Here is a 19,220-nt window from a genome sequence, read left to right as displayed (position 1 = left end):
AAAGATTTGGAATAAGAGATAATCAAATCATACAGCATCCATCCAGGGACCCCTTCTGTAAAGGCACACACATGGCTTGCAGGACTAGATCTAGAGATCCTCCAGAGCCATTTACTTAGAATAATAACTATTCAGTAGTTAATAAGTTCCTCACCTTTGCAGTAAAATTGAACAACTCTTTTAACCAGCAAGTGTTGTTATCCAGAGGCTTATATACATGCCTTGCATCTATGTTTGAGTGCATGCATAAATTAAAAGGAAATAATTACTGTACCTATTTCTAAAATTTATATATGTATTAAACCAGCCATTTTTCCCAGTCAAGCCAAAGCTCCATTTGCTCTTAGAAGTCTAATTTTATATCCAATTTTAAACATCAGTTATGTTTGCTGTAAACTTAAATGACACATTTTCTTCTACAGATGTGCAGCAGTATATTCTGCAATCAATTGTTGCATGACAGCTTAACATTGTCTTTACTAATTGACGAAAATGCTCATTTTTTTTCTTCCGGTTAATTTATTTACACAGCCAAAGATAGCATTGATTCACTTTAGATTTGAATGCTTGGGGTGCATTTTAATGGTTAAAAAGTCTATAGAAGTTTTGCACTTTCGTAGATAGTTGGGAGGATTTTCATTTTCACAAAAGTCTGAATGTCACCTATATGATGCCACATTCATCATATATTTGTGCAAGCCTTCATATGTGGTGTATCTGGAATATTGTACTAGTGGCTTAATAGGTATTTAAACAGATAAGAATTCAAGGGTCATCATGCGAGAGATAAGACAAGATCTTAGTGATCCCTTTGGAGTCAATGGCAAATTCATTGCATTTGTGATATGAGCTCCCTTTGTGGTATAGGAGGCACTCCAAGAAGTAGAATATATATATATATATGTCAGCTGAGACCTCTTTGCATTTTAGCAATTTAATCTCCCTATCCAGTTAGTGTTTTAGATGGGCACCAAGAAAGCAAAAGTAATGATAAAAATAACTTGTCAAACTCCATTTTATTAACATGTACTTTTATATTCCCAAACACATTTCTGGACCCAGATATAGCTCATAATGCCAAATCTGCTGCCAAGAGCAAATTCCCCAAATACTTATACTTCAGCAGAACATCAGGTGAAATCATGCCAAAGACTTTCATGGAATCTTAAGTGATTATTCCCAATTTTGTCCTTTGCCTTAACTGCACATATTTAATAAGAGTCTGTTAATTATTTAACTACATGTATTTTTATAGATTATCCTAAGATGGCTTCCTTCCCTTTTTCTCTGCCTTAGAAAAAGTTATCCATCCTCTCAATGAAACATTGCTTTTATTCCTATTTAGAGTAGTCCTCGATAACAAAAGCAACTTGTATGTAAAATTGAGTAAACTATTTCCTGAAATAATGCCCTTCTTTCCTATTAATAGGTACTTTTTGTACAAATACATCTTCCGTTCATTGTTGTTTGTCATTTCCCAACTGCAGATCAGAAGCAGAATTGCCTTTTTACTTCCATACGCTACAAAGCATCTCTTTGTACATGGTCTGAAATCCCAAGTCATTCATAACACCATGCTAAAAGCATGGACCTATCAGTTATATGGGTACTGCTTATAGCCAGAGGGCATGATGGGGATTAATGAGTGGTGAAAGGAGCAATCTATACTCTTTAGAGCAAGAAATAATTGTAAGGTTTTATCTAGGCAGTTATCAGAAATGAAACAGATAATTTGGCATCACTATGAAAATGCTTATTCCATTTAGCAAGCCAAACCACCTCAGATTACTCTGCAAAAGGCATTGTTCAGTTAATGCATATTACAAATGTACAACTTCTAATGTGTTTCTTTTTCCAGATGAAAGATTATCATTAGAATCAAGGGAAACATAAAAGCTTCCTCAAATCAACTTACCCAGGATCGCCTTAATTGGTTTAATAGGTAAATGTATCCATCTTAACATGTAGGTTGTACCATTAATTAGCCGTACTCATCTCCCTCTGAATATAATGTCAGTATTTTAAGCCATTGCACAAATTGCATTTTAAACAAGGTTGGATTGTCAAGCCTGCTGACTCATTTTGGGACCAAACTTACCATCCAAACAATAATAGTTTTCACTGTTATCCACATAGGACAATCACTGGGCAGCACCAATCTGCTGTCAGCCATACCTGTGTGACCACATGGGTCAACGGAGGAGTAGATGAGAACAGCTTGGCATATTGTCTTCTGCAGAATGAAAATACATATAGTTTCTAACTCTTGGATGATACGCAGATGTGCAGGGTGAGGTATGGTAATCATGATTTCCTTACCTTATCTTAGTCAGAAAATTTTTTTCATGCCTTTAAATGTCTAAAGTCACTGGAATGAGTCTAGCATGCCAAAAACACCAAGGCTGTTTATAGCAGACAACAGAAGAACAGGACTCCATTCCTTGTAGGCAGTGGCCATGTTTGCTGAAGATAACAGTCATAGCAAATGTTGTTCTGTCCTCAGAGCTGGGGTGATGGTGTCTTAAAACCTCATAATAGATAGAAAAAGTAGATGCCAGTCCCTTAACCAAGTGCAGAAAGGCATTAAAAGAACAAGTGAAAAGAGATCATTAACTCTTTAACAGAATATTTTCAAAATATTGGGAGTCTTGGTATTCAGAGAGCACAAAATTAGGTTTTCTGAAGACTAGATAAATGATTGTGGTAGTACCTGAGTGATGTCCAGGAAATAGGTGAGAGACAAGGACTTTTGTGTGTGATACCTTTTATCAGACCAACTGAATAGTCGGGAAAGTCTTAAGCAAGCTTTCCAATGTGGTGCATTCTTCTTTGGGTCTGAGGAAAGAGCAGGCACAGCCAAGGCTGAAAGCAGTCTTCAGGCCTCTAGACATTCCCAGTACTAGCTAAGAGAAGAGAAAATTGCAGAAGAAAGGATAGTGTTCAAATGATGTAGCCATGATGGTCCAGGAGATATGCAAGAGGCCAGGATTTTTGTGGGAGATATCTTTAAATGGATCAACTGTATGGTCAGGATAGATTTAGACAAGCTTTTGGATGTAGGGATTCTTCTTCAGGAGAGCTTGATCAGTGGAAGATTGAAGCCATTAAAAAGGGGAGAGAATTGATAACACCTGTGAAGGGAAGTGAGACTAGCAGGTAGCAAGTAGATTATAATGAGCCATGACGTGAGTGTTGGTGTTCAGTCCTTGATTTTCAGTGTCTAGTCAGCTTATACATTTTTTGTCCAGAGGCAACTAGCATTATGAATTTTAAACTTTGGTTCCAAGATTTGCCTTCTGAAGGTGGTGTGAATTTCCCTGGAGCCCTAGGAAACACACCGTGTGTAGTTTTCTGTCTGCTGCACCCAGGGGCGGTGCTGGGGAGGGCTGGGGGGGGTCTAGCCACCCCAAAATTTGCCTTAGTCCCTCCATATCCACCCCTCCCAGCACTGCCCATGTCCGAGCCCCACACCGTCCCCCTGGGCCACCACCACCCACCCCACTGAGCTCATCTCACTCCCGCCCGCAGAGGCGCAGTGCTCTCGGTGCAGCCTGGCCGCAGTGCCCATGTCCCACCTTTGTATAGTGCAGCGCAGCCCCCCCCCCAAAAAAAATTTCTATCTAACCCACCTCAGGCCACCCACCAGGAAGAGGCTGGTGCCACCCCGGCTGCACCTGAGGTTCACCTTGAATGGGCTGTACTCATGCGAAGTCATCGACAGTGACAAAAGAATGAGGTCTAAAGTACCTTAGACAATTCCTAAACTGTGGAATATCAGACAAACGCAAAATAATGGAAATAACCTAGGCATAATAGCTGTTTCAATATGCAATGAATTCCTATATACAACCAGGAAATCTGGTAGTGACTGCATGTCACTAAACTGTTCACAATGAGATGGGCTTCACTGTAAAGCTGATGAGGTATGCATAATATAAAAGTTTTATCTGGAGCGCCGAAGCCTTAGTTATAAAGAATGCCTGGCTAGACCTTTTACAAAATTTGTTAATTGCAAACACTTCGAGTGCATTGATCCATGGCCACTCTGATTAAATAATTATTCTGAACAGCACCTATGAGGACTGACAGGAGATTGGTTTGAAAGAACCGCACAAGATCTCCATTTAAATGAGGGCTGCTGGCCAGCTCCCAACGTATTGCTCTTCCCTTGCTTTTTCTTTCAGTGGGTACAGTTCCAGCCATTTAATTTTCTTTAGAGTTACTACAGTTTAAATTAGATTCAGCTTGGTTTCACTTTATCTTAAACTATCATAAACTAAGCATCTGAAAGGGATTTTTTTTCCCCTCAATTCCCTGTCCCCTAGCCCCTTCTCTTTTTTTTTTCTTTCTTTTCTTTTCTCTTTCACTCAAATATGTGTCTGAGCTAAGGAAAGATCAGAATAATTGCTCATACAGAGGCTTACAACTACCCTAAAATACTGCTCTGGTAGTCTGGCTGCTTTCAAAATCTTCTCTTCTGCAGTTCCAAACAAACTCCTGTCTCACAAAAACTTCCTTTATCTTTTCAGTATCACCGCATAGATTTGATCTCTCCTTTCCTTTTATTTTGGTTGTTAAATATTTTAATATTTAAATTAAAAAATCATCAATAAATGATGATGTCCATGAGTACACAAAACCAATCCAATCTTTTTCTAAAGGACATTAAAAATAAACAAATACCCAGAAAAGGATAGGAAAATCACTGTCATCTCTATAAGGGTTTCTTCACAGAACTGCTGTGAGAGGATTTTTTTTCCAGCTCCATGCTGAAAAAGTTATTGATCATCCCAGTATCTAAAAGGCCAGGTGCTCACTAGTATGATGGGTTCATGCTTTTCTGCACCTTGTTAAATTGAGTTGAGTAGATAAAGGATAGTAGTACATATAGCAGGACATAGATCAGCAGTGGGCATGTCTACATGTGCATTTATGCCAGCTTGAATTTACTGCACAGTAAGCAGGAATAGGCGAGCATCTACATGTGCAAACATTCAAGTGCATTAATGCTGTGTGTGGACTGACTTCGGACAGTTAGTCCCAAGTTAGTCCCAAGTCAGTGCGCGCACAGTGTTACTGCACAGTAAGGCATCTACACATGTGTTAATGCACAGTAACTAATCAGGCATAAATTTGATACCTGCATGATGAAGGTATCAAATTTAAGCCCAACTCAGCATAAGTCAGCATATTTACTGCACAGTACAGGCATGCATGCATGTGTACGCACACCTGTACTGCGCAGTAATTTGGGTACTGAATATGACCTCCAGATACCACCTGCCTCCCTTCTACACCAGTTTGCTGCATCTGTGCACCACTAGGCCTGCATAAGGGTAGAAAAAAATTGTAAAAAGCTGGTCTGACCAGCCAGGTAAATGGCCTTGTAGTGACAACGTCATAGTTCAGGACCTTAGAATTTGAATCCAGGCATTTGATTCTGATTTCTAAGTGGTGTCAATCAGAAGTAATGCCAGTAAAATTAAGGGAGCTTTACAGCTATGAATGTGATGGAAATAAGGTCAGGTTCAGGTCTTAGATCCCATCTAGTTTCATGCTCTTTATTTACTTCCTAAATTTTACTAAATCAGTTTATTCCAATGCATTGTGATCTATACTGCATCGCCACTATATATTTCCTTCCTTGCTTCATATGTTACTTGATGGTGGAAGGTTTAGAGCTGCCTAGAGATTTCTGGTCATCTTCCAGGGGACCAGTGCAATCCACTGGGGATCTGTCTTGTCTCATTTGTGTTTTCTCATTACATTTCTATCAGGTTTCCTAACAACTTGCGCAGGAAGCTCCTGTGGGACATCTCCAAGCACTCTGCGCCCTATGGTGCCTAGTTACTCCTCATTTTCCCTTTCTAGACTTGCCTGTTTTCGCATTTTAGAATAGTTCATTGCATGACTATGTTTTATCTTAATGAAGCCCTGGTGCTAGCCAATGTGCTAGCATTCAGCAAGAAACACAGAAAATAAACACATGGATATGAACAGTGTAAAATAAAAATCAGCTGGGTGTGCTGTAAATAGCTAATAGAGGAGCAAAATAGTTTCTAGCCACATATGCTGACTTGCAATTGTCTCTCCATCTTGCTCATGCACAAATTGTATTTGTGTGTCACTTCGCAAGGATCTCTGAGAAAAAAAATAAAGATGGTGGGTTAATGTAAAACTGAGGTGAATCTCCCTGTTTGCTTCTTGTGCTCAGTATGGGGGATATGTCACCAGGCAGATGTACAGCTCAGAAATGCATGTCTAATACTTTTTGAGAGCTCACATCTCTGGGTCAAACTTGGAACATTTAAGCAATGTCTCTTATGACTATCGGGGAAGGACCTAGTATGGTACTTACCTTGACCCAGCTGGTCTTTGGAGCCCTTGTGGGAATAGTATGTGGATTCTACTAGTGTTACCTGTCCATCTAGGATGCCAGTGCTTGGATTCTCTTGAAGACCTCTCCACCTTGAGGCTAAGTGCAAATGTTTGTGGAGGTTGGGGAGGTTAGATTGGATTTTAAATGACCACCCAATTTAACTTAGTTCACCCCGATGTGAACCTTACACTTAGACTTGGTCTCAGCGCTCGTACAATACCGACGTTCCATGGACACAGACCAGTCTCAGATAGACCTATACCGATGTACACTCAAACTGAATTGCTCTAGGTTAGACCAGTGAATGGAACTTCTGTACAGTTACGTGTGCAGCCTTAGGGCTGAGAAAGCCCAGCCACTAGAAAAGCCCTGCAATTTTCCTACCTCCACCTAGCATCAGGCTATTTTTAGCACCCCCTGGTCCCACAAACCAAGTAGCCCTTCCCAATGCCCCCCATCCCACAAGCCACTCCAGGTGCCACCGGTTGTATCAGTATTCCCACTGCCTGGAGCTGAGCAAATAAGTATTGGTGGGGGGGAGGTGGGAAGGCTGGGGGGTAGTTCTGCTGAAGGGGTTGGAGGACTAAAAATAGTCCCTGCCCCCTCAACCCTCCCCATGGACCCCACGAGCTCTCCTTATCCCACCAAAACCTCCTGTCCCCCAGCACTCCCCCACAAATTGTGCCTGTCCCCCAAATGCTCCCACAGATGCTGCCTACCCCCTATCCCCGCCCCAGATCCTGCCTGCCCCATCCCTTTGTGTATCCTAACTGCTCCCCCATCCCCCGATAGATCCCACCTTCCCCCTCATCCCTCCTACAGACACTGCCAGTCCCCCCATCCCCTCACAGGGACCGCCTGCCCCTCCAGCCTCCCACAAACTCCTGCCCTGAGCCTGCTTGTCCCCCCCCAACCCTCCCATCCCAACTTAGCTTAGACCAGATGGCCATTTTTAATGCAATCTAACCTCCTCCTACCCCCCCCCCCGAACGTCTGCACTTAGGCTGAGTGTCCTCATGACTCCAACAGGTGACGTATGACGCATAACACCACCAGGACTCCTTTCTTCCTGCACAGCCTCCATACGCTCAAGTTGGAGGTGGAACTCTGCAGTGTCCAAATCTGTTTATTCACCTATTGCTTGTAAATAATTATAGGTAGGTCATTATTAATTTAATAAAAAATTCTGTGTTTTATTCCCCTCTCCACCCTCCCCCTTTCTTTTTCATCCCTTTATTTTGAGAATGTGTTTTTGCTGAGAGACAACCCAGTACCAGTCCTGCCTGCTTTGTTGAGCAGATATCTCTGCAGTTCAAATGCTGTAATGCCTCTCAAGGGACACTTCAACTGTCTCCTGGGTCTCGGACAGGATTGGCAGGTGCTCAGGTTGGAAGTGGATCTCAGAGAAAATGTTAAACTTGAAGGAGGCATGTCTGAAAATGATTTTGATGAAGAAATCCACACATACTTTTTCAAGCCCAAATTACTCAGGTTGGAAAACTGACAATTATCATCTAAACGTGCTCCTGTCACATCATCAACCTGCTCCTCTGATGTGGACTTTAAGTGTTCTTCCTCCTCAGCTAGTAATGGCTCTCAGAGCTGGGGGAGAAAGGAGCATCCTGGTAGTAAGAGGAAGTGAACTAGAGCTTCTTCCTCTGATTTATCTAAAAAAAAAAAAAGCCCCATGATAGTCCCTTTCAGTGTTATACAAGGAACCAAAAGGCCAGAAAAGAGCCCACGTGTAACCTCCTCAAGCTCAGTCGCTAAACCTCAGTGTCATCCTCCTCAGTATATATAAGATGACTGCCAGTGAGAAAGTGCAGGATACCAGACTGGGGCACATGCAGTACTGAAAGACTTCTCTCATTGTTACTGGACTGTCTGTTGCTAGCGAGGTGCCCTGCTGTCCTGGGTTGCTTCACTGGCCTCATTACTGAGCATATCTAGAGTACCAACTAGAGTTGTCACTGAAGGAAGGCCCAAGATCCTAGCCATATCAGGTCCTCTAACTGAGAAGTACTTTTCCTCAGCTTCTGACAAGTAGAGAGCCACCTCACTATCATTTCCTGGTGTTTTAGATACCCATTTGTAACAGTAAACAATGAGAAATGTCACAAGTCTTGCCTCAGTGGAGATCTAGACTGAAGGTCTCATAAAATATGGACCCTTGATTTCCTTGTCTTGCATGTATCCTGCAATTCCTCTAGTCTCAAGAGTAATCAAAAATCAGCCAATGATAATGATCGTGGTGGCACTGGCTTGACTAATGCAGTTTACTCCTCCAACCTCATGAAACTCTCGGTTTGGTTCATGATCTAGCTACACCTGTCACACCTGCGATCTCAAAGGAAGGGCTAGATCATCCATCTAAGTCCAGTTTCTTTGCTTGCTGTACAATACATGGATTATCAAGTGATGCCAGCATTGGAGAGAAGCTGACCATTATTAGGGTTAATTAGTCTGGAGAAGACAAGATTAAAGGAGGATTTGATGCATCTTTAAATACCTGAAGGGCAATTATAGAGAGGATAGACATGGGCTTTCTCTATGGCTGTAGGGAACAGGACTAGCAGTAATGGCCTCAAGCTGCAGGAGAGGAACTTTAGGTTGGAGATTAGGGGGAACTTTCTGACATTAAGGGTGGTCAACAATTGAAGCAGGCTACCTAGAGAAACTGGAATCTCCACCCCTGGAAGCTTTCAAGAGCAGATTAGACAGACCTTTGGCTGAGATGATTTAGTTAGGGATGATCCTGCCTAGACTCGATGACCTTGTGATGTCTTTTCCAGCCCTATTTTTCTGTGATTCCTATAATTATTATTATTAAACAGATTATTATTATTATTAAGCATGGAAATAACTCCACCCAACCAACCTGCTGGTAAAATGGAGAAGGTTTATTATCTGGGCTACATCTGTTATACCTCAGACATCCAGGAATACCTATTATCACTAAAGAGTGCAGGGCTGGCCATGAGTTCCCTGAGGACCCACTTAGCCCCCATTTCATTTAATCACCCTCCAATTAAAGGAATTCTATGTTTTTCCCCATGCCACAATGCTAAGATCCCTGAAGGGGGCACATCAGGGTTTATTCCCGCCTTAATAAATCTGTGCTTCCCTGAGATATAAATATTGTATTTAGAGAATGAATAATCTACTCTTTGAGCCCCTAGCTACTTGATCTCTCTTTCAACTGTCCATTTCAACTGTGCTTTTTGGTTGCAATAAGCACTGATGGAAGGCTGGGTAAGTTTCTGGTTTTCATCTAAATCAAGTCAGTCTGTCCCTGAGCCACACTCTGGTAGAGGGGAGATTAAAGTGCATACATGCAGTGTGCAGAAAGTGTGCACTACTGCCTTTCTGCCTTGACAGGGCTAAGCATTTGTACCTTACGCAGAAAGGATGAAAATCCCATCATGTTTCTACTCTGAAATTGTTGGCTGTATTACTAGCTGCATGAGACTTTGCTACAGACTAGCTAATGCAGATCCTTCAGAAAGAGTCATGGACTGCCCTGCCAAGGCTAAAGCAACCCTAGTATCTTCTTTGAGAAATGTGCTAATGATTGAAATATGCAGGGCAGCCACTCAGAGTTCAAAGCACAGTTTTATTTCAGTGTAGAAGCATCATGGTCTGATGTTCTGGTGCACTACAGAGGGATCAAAGTAATTGGAAGAGCAAACAGCAAACTCGGGAAACAGTTATTGAATTGTAGCTGTATGCATGGCTTGAAATGCTCACTCCCCTGGGTGAAGTTAATAGGAGAAAGGGGCCATGGATTCCTTCCCTGGGTTAAGGGAAGGGGTGCTCTGAGACACTTCACTGATTAACTCAAGGACCCAGGAGCAGAGAAAGGAGGTGGGATGGGACAGTTGATTGATCTGGACTCTTGATAGAATTAATTGGGAAGGAGGAGGACTGGTTGGACTAAGCAGCCTAGAGTTGATAGAGTTGCAGGAGCAGAACTGAGTGGGCCACTGACTGGATTTATTCAGAGGGAGGGAATGAATTCAGCTGCAAAACAGATGAGTTTGGAGGTGTGGCTTTGGGAGCTGTGGTCACATTTTTGTTCTCGAGCAGGGCTGCTAGGCACTGTCCTAGGGCCAGAGCTGTTGGAATTTTTCAAGCCCTGCTGAAAACTGCCACATGCAGATGATGACTGTGAATCACATACGAGGCCTCACGTAACATAGGGATATTCAGAACATGAGAGTGATTAAGAAAATCCAAGACCTGTTGCATCACAGCGCACACTGCAAAACAGCTATACAGTTACGCACCGGTAACGTCACAGAATCCCAACCCACTGGCTCAAATCCAGTCCAGGGTAACAGGCAGTCTAATTAGTCTAAAAAGGAATTCTGGGAGTTCAAAAGCAAGAAAAAATCATCATTTTTCTTCAAATGATGACTACAGAGGCTATAACTATTAAGCATACTGATTTTTGGAGTACGTATATTCTATAATAGGCCTTGCTTCTTGAGAATCCCCGTGTTATAGGGGAATGCAAGTAAGGTAAGTAACCATAGTACTGTGCAAAACATAGTAACAAAATTACCATAATAACTGGGGAGAATCATTTAAAAGCCTTAGTCATAATTTTATGAGGCATGAAGAGTAATATGATTGAGGTGTTCCCTCCAGAAGGCGGGGGGGGGGCATGTGGAAGAAGAAGATCCACCAACAGTACTGCTTCATTTGTGGACTAGTCTGTCCCCTGCTTTTAAGGACTTTTAAAGAATAAACCTGTTTTTGTTTTTAATTATTTATATTAGTTAGTTTATTCTGCAGCACCTACTTTCAGATAAATCCATTGCAGTTGGTAATTTTCTCAGATTTATATAGTGAGTGTAGGATTCAGAAAGCAAAATTTTTTTGCAGTGCAATCTTTCTGGGCTTTTTTAACATTTCCTATTTGAAATCTCATATATTCCATTTCACCTTTAATTTCCTGTCTTAGTCTTCATCTTTTATTCAGTTTCTTGACTTTGTCCCCCTGAACACTCCCATGGATCTGTTGCTTCCTTAGAAATCGCCTATACAAATGCTTATTTGCATTTTAATTGAAACGTGTTGGAGCAGACTCGATTAATCAGTTAATTGAGTCTGCTCCATGTTCTAATTAAGATGCTCTAGCATTGCGTCATTGTCACATCTATTAAGCCTCCGTGCATTTTAAAATGGCCGTGGGGTGCTTTAGCTAAACCTCATTCAATAAGGTTTAGCTAAAGCAGCCCACAGCCATTTTTAAGCATGAGGGGGGTTACTAGACATGATGATGAGGCGTTTTAATTAGAGCGACTCTTGGGAACTGTTCTAATTAAAACACCCCCCAACCCCAAGCACATGTATAGGCAGCCCGTGTGCACATAAGGCTTAGAAAACTAAATGGTGCTGTGGCTAGAGGTATGTATGGTATTATACTAGGTTGCTGTGTTCAGTGTGGACTGAAAGCTAATGCATATAATCTGTTGGCAAAGCATTGTTAAGTGATGCAAATATCACATAAAAGAAACAGCTCACATTAAAATAAATTATTTTGTTCTTTATAGGTAGAATTAATATTTTATTATTTAGTTAAGTACTCACTGAAGACAGCACCTTACTTTTATTTCCTAAATTTCCCATGGGCAGGAAATAAAGGGAACAAATTACAAAAACATTGTTTTTGCAAAATAAAAATAAAAACGCTGACCATCTGGGGTCTCATTAATTTCAGATGCTGAAAAACTTATGTGTGAGGATGAACAAGTCCCTGCTTAAAAGAGGCAATTTTAGTCTGTTAAACGTTCCAGAATTTACTAATTGGAATAAGCAATATTAAATTTATAAAAACAGTATCATGCCTTGCCTTGGAACTTCATGATAATGGGTTGTTTTCATAGTTTATTTCTTTTTTTTAATTGCTTTTTGCCCAACTTGTATTTACAGGGACACGGAAAAGGAACTTTAGTGAGTACATTTTCTCTGTATTTCATTTCTTTTCTTTTGTACGTTATTTTTTCAGTGAATAAGAGGCACTTTTTAATTTTTTAAAGAAATTTTATAGACTTTAGACTTTAACATGGGCAATTTTTACAAATTCTCTATAATTATCTGCTGTTTTTCTTGTTTTCTCTATATGTATTTATGCTGTTGGCTGTGGCCTTTCCACTCAAAATGAAAAACACTTGGCATTTCCCACATCTCCTCAAACACTGTATAAATACAAATGTTACTACTTGAATTATGCTTTCTCAAGCTTAAGGCCATTTTCATCACAGGATGCTCTGTGCAAACCAGAAACCGTCCTTATCTTCAAGTACCCAAGTTATTTCCAAGTATTGTGATTCAGAACATTGCTATTGAAGATCAAAATCTAAAATTTCTTTCTGTGCCGTTGACAAAAGTGAAGCAAAACAATCTCCTGAGGTTGGGGACAAGTTCAGCAGGTCTTTTTAACTCTTTGATACTTAAGTTTGGAACCACCAGAGAAAATGCTTTAATAATGGAAAACTCGAGGACTGTGGGTACAAGAGGTGAGCCTATCAGCATAAAAGAACAATCCCATTAGCTTTTCTCGCTTCAATAAGACTATCCACAGTACATAACGTTAAGCACGGGCCTGAGTCTCTGTGAGACTGGGTCCTGTATTCAGAGCTGAGTCAATATGTGAAGGTAGTGGACAAAAAGGGGCAGTAGGGAAAGAATATGGTTACATGAATAAGGTCAAACAGTTAGTGAGCACCACATTCACATGTGGATGGGTCTATTTGGTTTAGGCTTGACAGCAGTGAAAATAGGCGGGGGGTTGCCTTTGTCTGGCAGAAGGGACTTTGTGGGAAGGATTTAAATGAGAAAAGAATAGGGCAGCCCAGCGTTTGAGTCTTGAAAGGCCAAGCCAAACCCAGAAGCTAGCATCCTTGTGACAGCACTAATAACAGCCAGCATCTCACAAGGCCTGGATATTCATAGAGTTTATATGAGCTTCAGCATGAATGCCGCAGGCCCCTGGAGGCTGGGGGGGCATGGCGAGCTCCCTCAGGTGGTGGCAGTGCCGTCGGTGGCAGGATGGTGGCAGCAGCAAGTGGGGAGCTCCCACAGGTGGCCACGGCACTGTCGGCAGGGGGCGGGAGGGGTGGTGGCGAGTGGCGAATGCCCACAGGCGCTGCCAGCAGTGTCAGCAGCGCCTTTTCTCAGGGGGTACACCGCCACGCTCAAGGGGTGCCCATGCACCTGTGTGCACCCCCTATGCGTTGCCAGTGAGCTTCAGATAAACATCCAGGTTCTTTGAGTGTCTGGCTGAGCTGAACTTTAAACATGCCCACATAATTAACTGGCACAACTAACTATTAACTAACACTAGCACAAAGGCATCTAAAATTAAGAGCTAGGAAAATGGAGAAGCTGAAAATATTGCAGTGCTTCACGTTCTAGTTTTGAAAGCACAGCCCTCGATCTTTGTCTATACTGATTTATCTGAGCTTTGTCTCTTGAACGCACCATTTCTATGTAAACTTGAAATCAAAGCCTATTTCCTGTGCACAATAACCTAGCTGCTCGTGCATTCATCTCATAGCTCCAGCTACAATATCTTGGCGTCTTCTGATTTATTTACTCTACTAGGCATAATAAGTGACAGGAGGATCAGAGGTGGTTATCAAGATAGGTGTCATCTTCGTGGAAGGATAGCCACTGAATCCAGAGAATGCTGTATGACAAATATATCTGAGGACAACTATGGCATGAAATGTCACAGGGTCACAGTAGGGATTTTAAATAAAACTCTTTCATGTATTGGATTGGCAAAGTATGTTTCCAATGGAACAAATAACTTGTCCTTAAGGTACTGGTATGATACCCTTATTCCCCATGGAAAAGATAGCCATAATACTTCTCTTTCCACTCACACACTAAAAAATGTTTGCTACTTAAAAGGCAATAGAAAATTCGCAGCTAACTAGGATTTTTGTCATAAATACACTGGGGCTTCCTTATATCCCAGCCAACAGCGATTGGATAATTTTGAAGGTAATTATCTTATTAGTGCAGGTGCGTAATTTCTAGAATTGAGGAAATTCCAGTATGTCAATATTGGTCCAAAATAGGCATATAAATGACACTATATGAAAATGTTGAACTTTGGGTGAGCTGTCTGATTTGTCATGGAAAATGTATTCTGGAAGATGTAGTGTGGGGCCAACGAGCAGGGCCCATGGAAGAGACTTATTGCATGAACCATCCAAACTGAAACATCTATGAGGCACCAGACCCCGCAAAGCAGGCAAAGTTTAACGTCATACTAACTCGAATTTCTTTACAGATTTCCCAAAGGAAAATCCAAACAAACATTTTGACAAAGCTGAAATAGTCCTATGGCAAGAGCATTTTTCTATCAGAGTCATTCTAGTAGAAACTTCTGGAGCAGTTCTCATAATTTATGGTGCACTTTTATGGTACTATTAGCATTTATGGTGCATGCACATACACACACAGGCTAAGCACAGACAGTCAAAAAGCCTGAGGCTGAATCAATTCAATCTTCACAAGTTAGTCTAAGCTGAGTATCTTGAACCAATAAGCAAGTGAACAGACATGTTGATTCCAGAAATGCAGCCACATGCCTGCAGTGACCCAGGCCAGAAGCTGGGGGGCGCTAGAGTACATCTTCCTGCTCAGCTGAAGCAGATAGCTTGGGCCAAGGCTAGCCCACTTTGCGAGGAAGGGTTTGTAGGGGAGAGGTAAAGCATCCTGGGATGCTGGGGGACTGTGAGTTAACTTGAACCTGAAGGGGATGTGGGAAAGAAGTTAAATAAACTGATTTAACCTAAATCAGTTAAGTCTGATATTACATCCATCTAGGTTTATCTTAAATCAGTTTTGGCCATTTTGAAAGTGGTTTATGTGCCCTGAACTTCTGTTGTGTTACAGATCTGAACCAGTTTCCGGTCACTTATACTGGTTATACTATATGTAATTTCTGACCTGCAAGAGGAGTTGTAAATTCATCTTTATCCCTTCATTTGGCATTTAAAATAAGGTAGAGGACAGGCCAGATCTTTCTTTCAAGGAAAAGCCACATAAGCCATTTGGCATAGGAAGAAATTGGAGTTGGTATCTGCTTGTGTCTTTTGAAATCAGACACCATATGTGACGTGAGCATTAGCTAATTTCACAGTATGCCAGACATAGTGGGGCTGTGTCGTTGGCAGCAAAACCATAGTCTCAAATGGAAAGACTAAAATATGTTTTTCTTTTCTTCTGAAGTCAATTGTGCCAATGCAGCTCCAGTACAAGCAGGAGAAATTGTTGACACATCTGGAAGAGATAATACAGGTTTTAGTGGGTGTTGTACTAAAATAGCATTTTCCTCTCATTTGGAAAATGAGCATATTCAAATTACCATTTAATGTAAAAGCTCAGGCTTATATTTTGTCAAGACCCAGACAATGAGAAGACGGTTTTTATATCTCACTATTTAAATGGTGTGCACTTGTACACATTTTGCCATTAAAATATGTTACTCAGCACCTGATTATTGTTTTAAGTATTCTTGAGGAACAGAAGAGAAAGACAGAGTTTTTCTCTTTCTTTTTTTCCAGTTTGAATGGTTAAAACCGCATATGTCATATTTCCACCTAGACAAATCAACAAAGGTACGAACCCTGAACAGTTCGGCATGAATTTTTGCTGTATCGCATTGTCACTGAAATTAAATAGCAGTGCTCTTAGTGCTTCTTGTAGAAATGATGTACAAATGATCAAACTGTTGGTTATGGATGGTATTTCTAATAAATACAGTTCTTTTTTCTGCCTGTGAATCAATGGCAGATCAAAAGGAGTTTTTTCTTGTTACATGTGGGAATTTGCTGAATAGTTCGGCAGACTCATTTTCAGCCAGCCGGTGAAGAAAAGTTCTCTATGAATATTGACCACTCGTGATTCACTTTAAGCAACTGGTCACCTCAATTATGAAGTATAGTTGTGCTTCCTGATTGCATATTAGCTGGGTCACCTGGTATTGTTTCTATTAGCTAATTGGATGTCTTAAGGAGAGTGACATTTCAAGGTGTGTGACTGGAGGTGGGTGAATGTACGTATGTGACTGTGGGGCTGGGGAAGGCAAAGACATGGGAGAGACTTTCATTTTGACCTGGTTGTTTGCCCTGGAGGGGAATGTGCCCCCTCTGGGGCTGTAGAGTTGTAAGTTCGAGCCTGGGTGTGTGCCTAAGTTCCCAGCTGGACCCCTGGGTCCAGGAATTTTTTTTTTCACCATGACGCATGGAAGCTGCCATGGTCCCCAGAATCAACCAGAGTAGTGGCAAGGCTCCCAATGATGCACTAGCATGGCTGCCAATTATACAGGCACGTGTTTTCCTTTGTATCTTGTCGTCCAGTTGACCTAACACCCGCCCCCCATTTGTCTGACTTTATTTGCTCTTGTCTCTTGTCACTTGCTGAGATTATAAGAGTTTGGGGACAGGGATTTATACCAAGTTAAAACTGCTGTGAGATCACTCTTAGACCAGGTAGGAGCGAGACATAGTAGGTCCTTTTGTCTAGCCCTCTGTCTAAATGAGAATGGTGCCAGCATTAACGTAAAGACGATCTTTGACCGCCTCACCAAGTCATATTTATCTGCCAGACTGAATTTAGCTTTTGCTGTAAAGAGAGGCAGTAAACACAGCTGTCATGAAACCGAATGCAGTATATTCCTGAAGAGAAGAGCTAGGTAAAAAAGGGCAACTATGAAACTGAGTTTAGGTCTGATATAAAGAATACAGAAAAGTACATTTAAACTGCTGGAAATATTTTAGTGTATATCTTTCCTGTAGCATATTTTGCTCCACCTTGTAGAGGGCGGTTTCCCTACCTGGATTCTGTGATTGCAGTTTTATAATCTTGGCACAGAAGAAACATAAATGTTTCTCACAGCATTTATTTTTCATTCCTCGCTTCTCCATGTCTGCTGTTCTCTCTCTTCCCCGGTACAAAGCCACCTGAAACTAGCCCAGAGAAAGTTTGCAGACGAGCTTGCTTAGATTGGGATTTCAGACAGTAAAGAACTGGTTTTTTGAATCTTTGTCCAAGACTCTCATTGAATGTTATAAAGCAACAACTCTTTCCATCTGACCAGCTTGTACAGCAGTTAGCAATTAGCAAAAATGTATTATTTTTAAAAAGCCAAGTGAGCTGTATAGATCAACGCTTAACTGGGGAGACCATATGGCACATATCTGATTATGCGCACATTTTATAAATCAGAACTAGATAATTTCCCCATTATGGAACCACTGCTTCAAATTACTTCAGGCATTTTTCAGGCACTGGAGATTGCTTCCATTGTCTTGTAAAATCAGAATTATGTGTCAAGGTGAAATCCTCCTGCTGGAAATGGTAGAGCACTGGAACGGAAACTTTTCCTGGGTTGGCTCGGCGTTAATGGGCATGTGAATTAGAAACATTTTAGTCAGCATTTATTAATTTCATAAGTTGCTTTGTTGGATTGGAATTGTATAATCATGTTACTAAAGGTTTTCTTCACAGGGGAGATATTCACAAGCGCTCCTTGTTGGCCTGATGCTGTATTTTTGAATTCCCAGTTCAAGTTCCACATTGACTTCCCTAACAGCATTTCTGAAAGTCCTCCTCTAAAAGAATAAAATGCAATTGCCAGGCTGTTTATCTTCAGCACCATTCCTGGATTAGTGATGTGGAGTTGAAAAACTCTCTAATGGAAGCAGTCCTCTAAAAAAACCTGAGCCCAACTGAGTTAGAGCAGGCTAAAGGCATTCCATTAGGAGGCCGGATTAATGATTTCTATTTGGGGGAAGATAGGTGTCTGACAGCAACGTTTTCAATTTGTTAAGAATTAATAGATGCCGAGCCAATATTTAAATTGTCTTACCCTGAGGAATAAAGCAAGAGTTTCGGTGCTTATTTTAAAATCATGGTCTGAGTGATGACTCTGTGATGCGTGATGTCTATTAATCTGACCACGGTCATTCTGAACTCACGTGCTACATATCCCTGCTTTCTGCACAGACGATAGCCTGGACCCCGATCACAGTTTTCCACTGCACTCACAAGGAGTCCCATTGCCAAGACTTCTCACTCTGAGTAGAGATGCCAGAATCTGGCCCTTAAACTCTCTCTCTCAATCTCACAGTAGGTAAAAATGGGAATAATTATACAGACATCTCCTGTTGGTTAAGCATGCTTAGAAACACACAACTTCGCAAGGGATATAAATGTGGGGTTTTAATGTGTGTCAGCTTCTCTCTGGTAGCTGCCCCCGGGCACACTCTTACCCCATGGTAAGTGGAAGTTAAGGCTAAAAAGAGAGGTATGTCCCTACAGTTTAAGTGGGCATGTCTACACATGGTCATTTAATGCATAAATTAAATGCAGATTAGCCCAATTTAAACTGCATTAGAGGCATGTGTCTACACATGCACGCCCTTAATGCAGCTTAAAAATGGCTATTTTAGGCTATGTGGGCATTTATACATATACCTCTTTGTCTACGATGCACCGAAAGTCCGCCACTTTGGAGCAGACTCAATTAACCGAGTCTGCTTCGCACGTGAGCTGATGCACACCACACTGTGCTGCAACGAAATACCTGTCAGCATGCGGAAAATGGCAGTGGTGAACTTTTGAACTAAAGCACCTCCGCTGTGTTTTGGTTCAAAAGCATGCCGCTACCATATTTTCTTGTAAAGATAGGAAGTGAAGTAGGATCATATGGTGTTGCTTTCAGAATAGATAGGGGATTATTTGAAGCCAACTCCTTCTCTTCTGAAGCAAATAGATGCCAGATACCAGAAAACAATGTCTATCCACTCAATTGCGG

The 19,220-nt window shown here is 41.4% G+C and overlaps 1 protein-coding gene across 2 annotated transcripts in view; it reads left to right on the top strand.

The window, feature by feature from the left end:
- SPOCK1 (SPARC (osteonectin), cwcv and kazal like domains proteoglycan 1) overlaps positions 1 to 19,220 on the top strand; it is a 503,870-nt gene that overhangs the window by 448,861 nt on the left and 35,789 nt on the right. Inside the window, exon 7 of one of the 2 annotated variants that reach the window (XM_090064910.1) lies at positions 12,317 to 12,337. The exons of the other annotated variant lie outside the window; for it this stretch is intronic. Within the exon in view, the coding sequence (XP_089921036.1) occupies positions 12,317 to 12,337 (21 nt within the window). The remainder of the gene's footprint in view (positions 1 to 12,316; positions 12,338 to 19,220) is intronic. 2 annotated transcript variants of the gene reach the window in all.

The sequence above is a fragment of the Crocodylus siamensis genome, chromosome 10 (assembly GCF_052110815.1).
Source record: "Crocodylus siamensis isolate JL-2025a chromosome 10, ASM5211081v1, whole genome shotgun sequence".
NCBI lineage: Eukaryota > Metazoa > Chordata > Crocodylia > Crocodylidae > Crocodylus > Crocodylus siamensis.
This window is presented reverse-complemented; position numbering and strand designations above follow the sequence as displayed.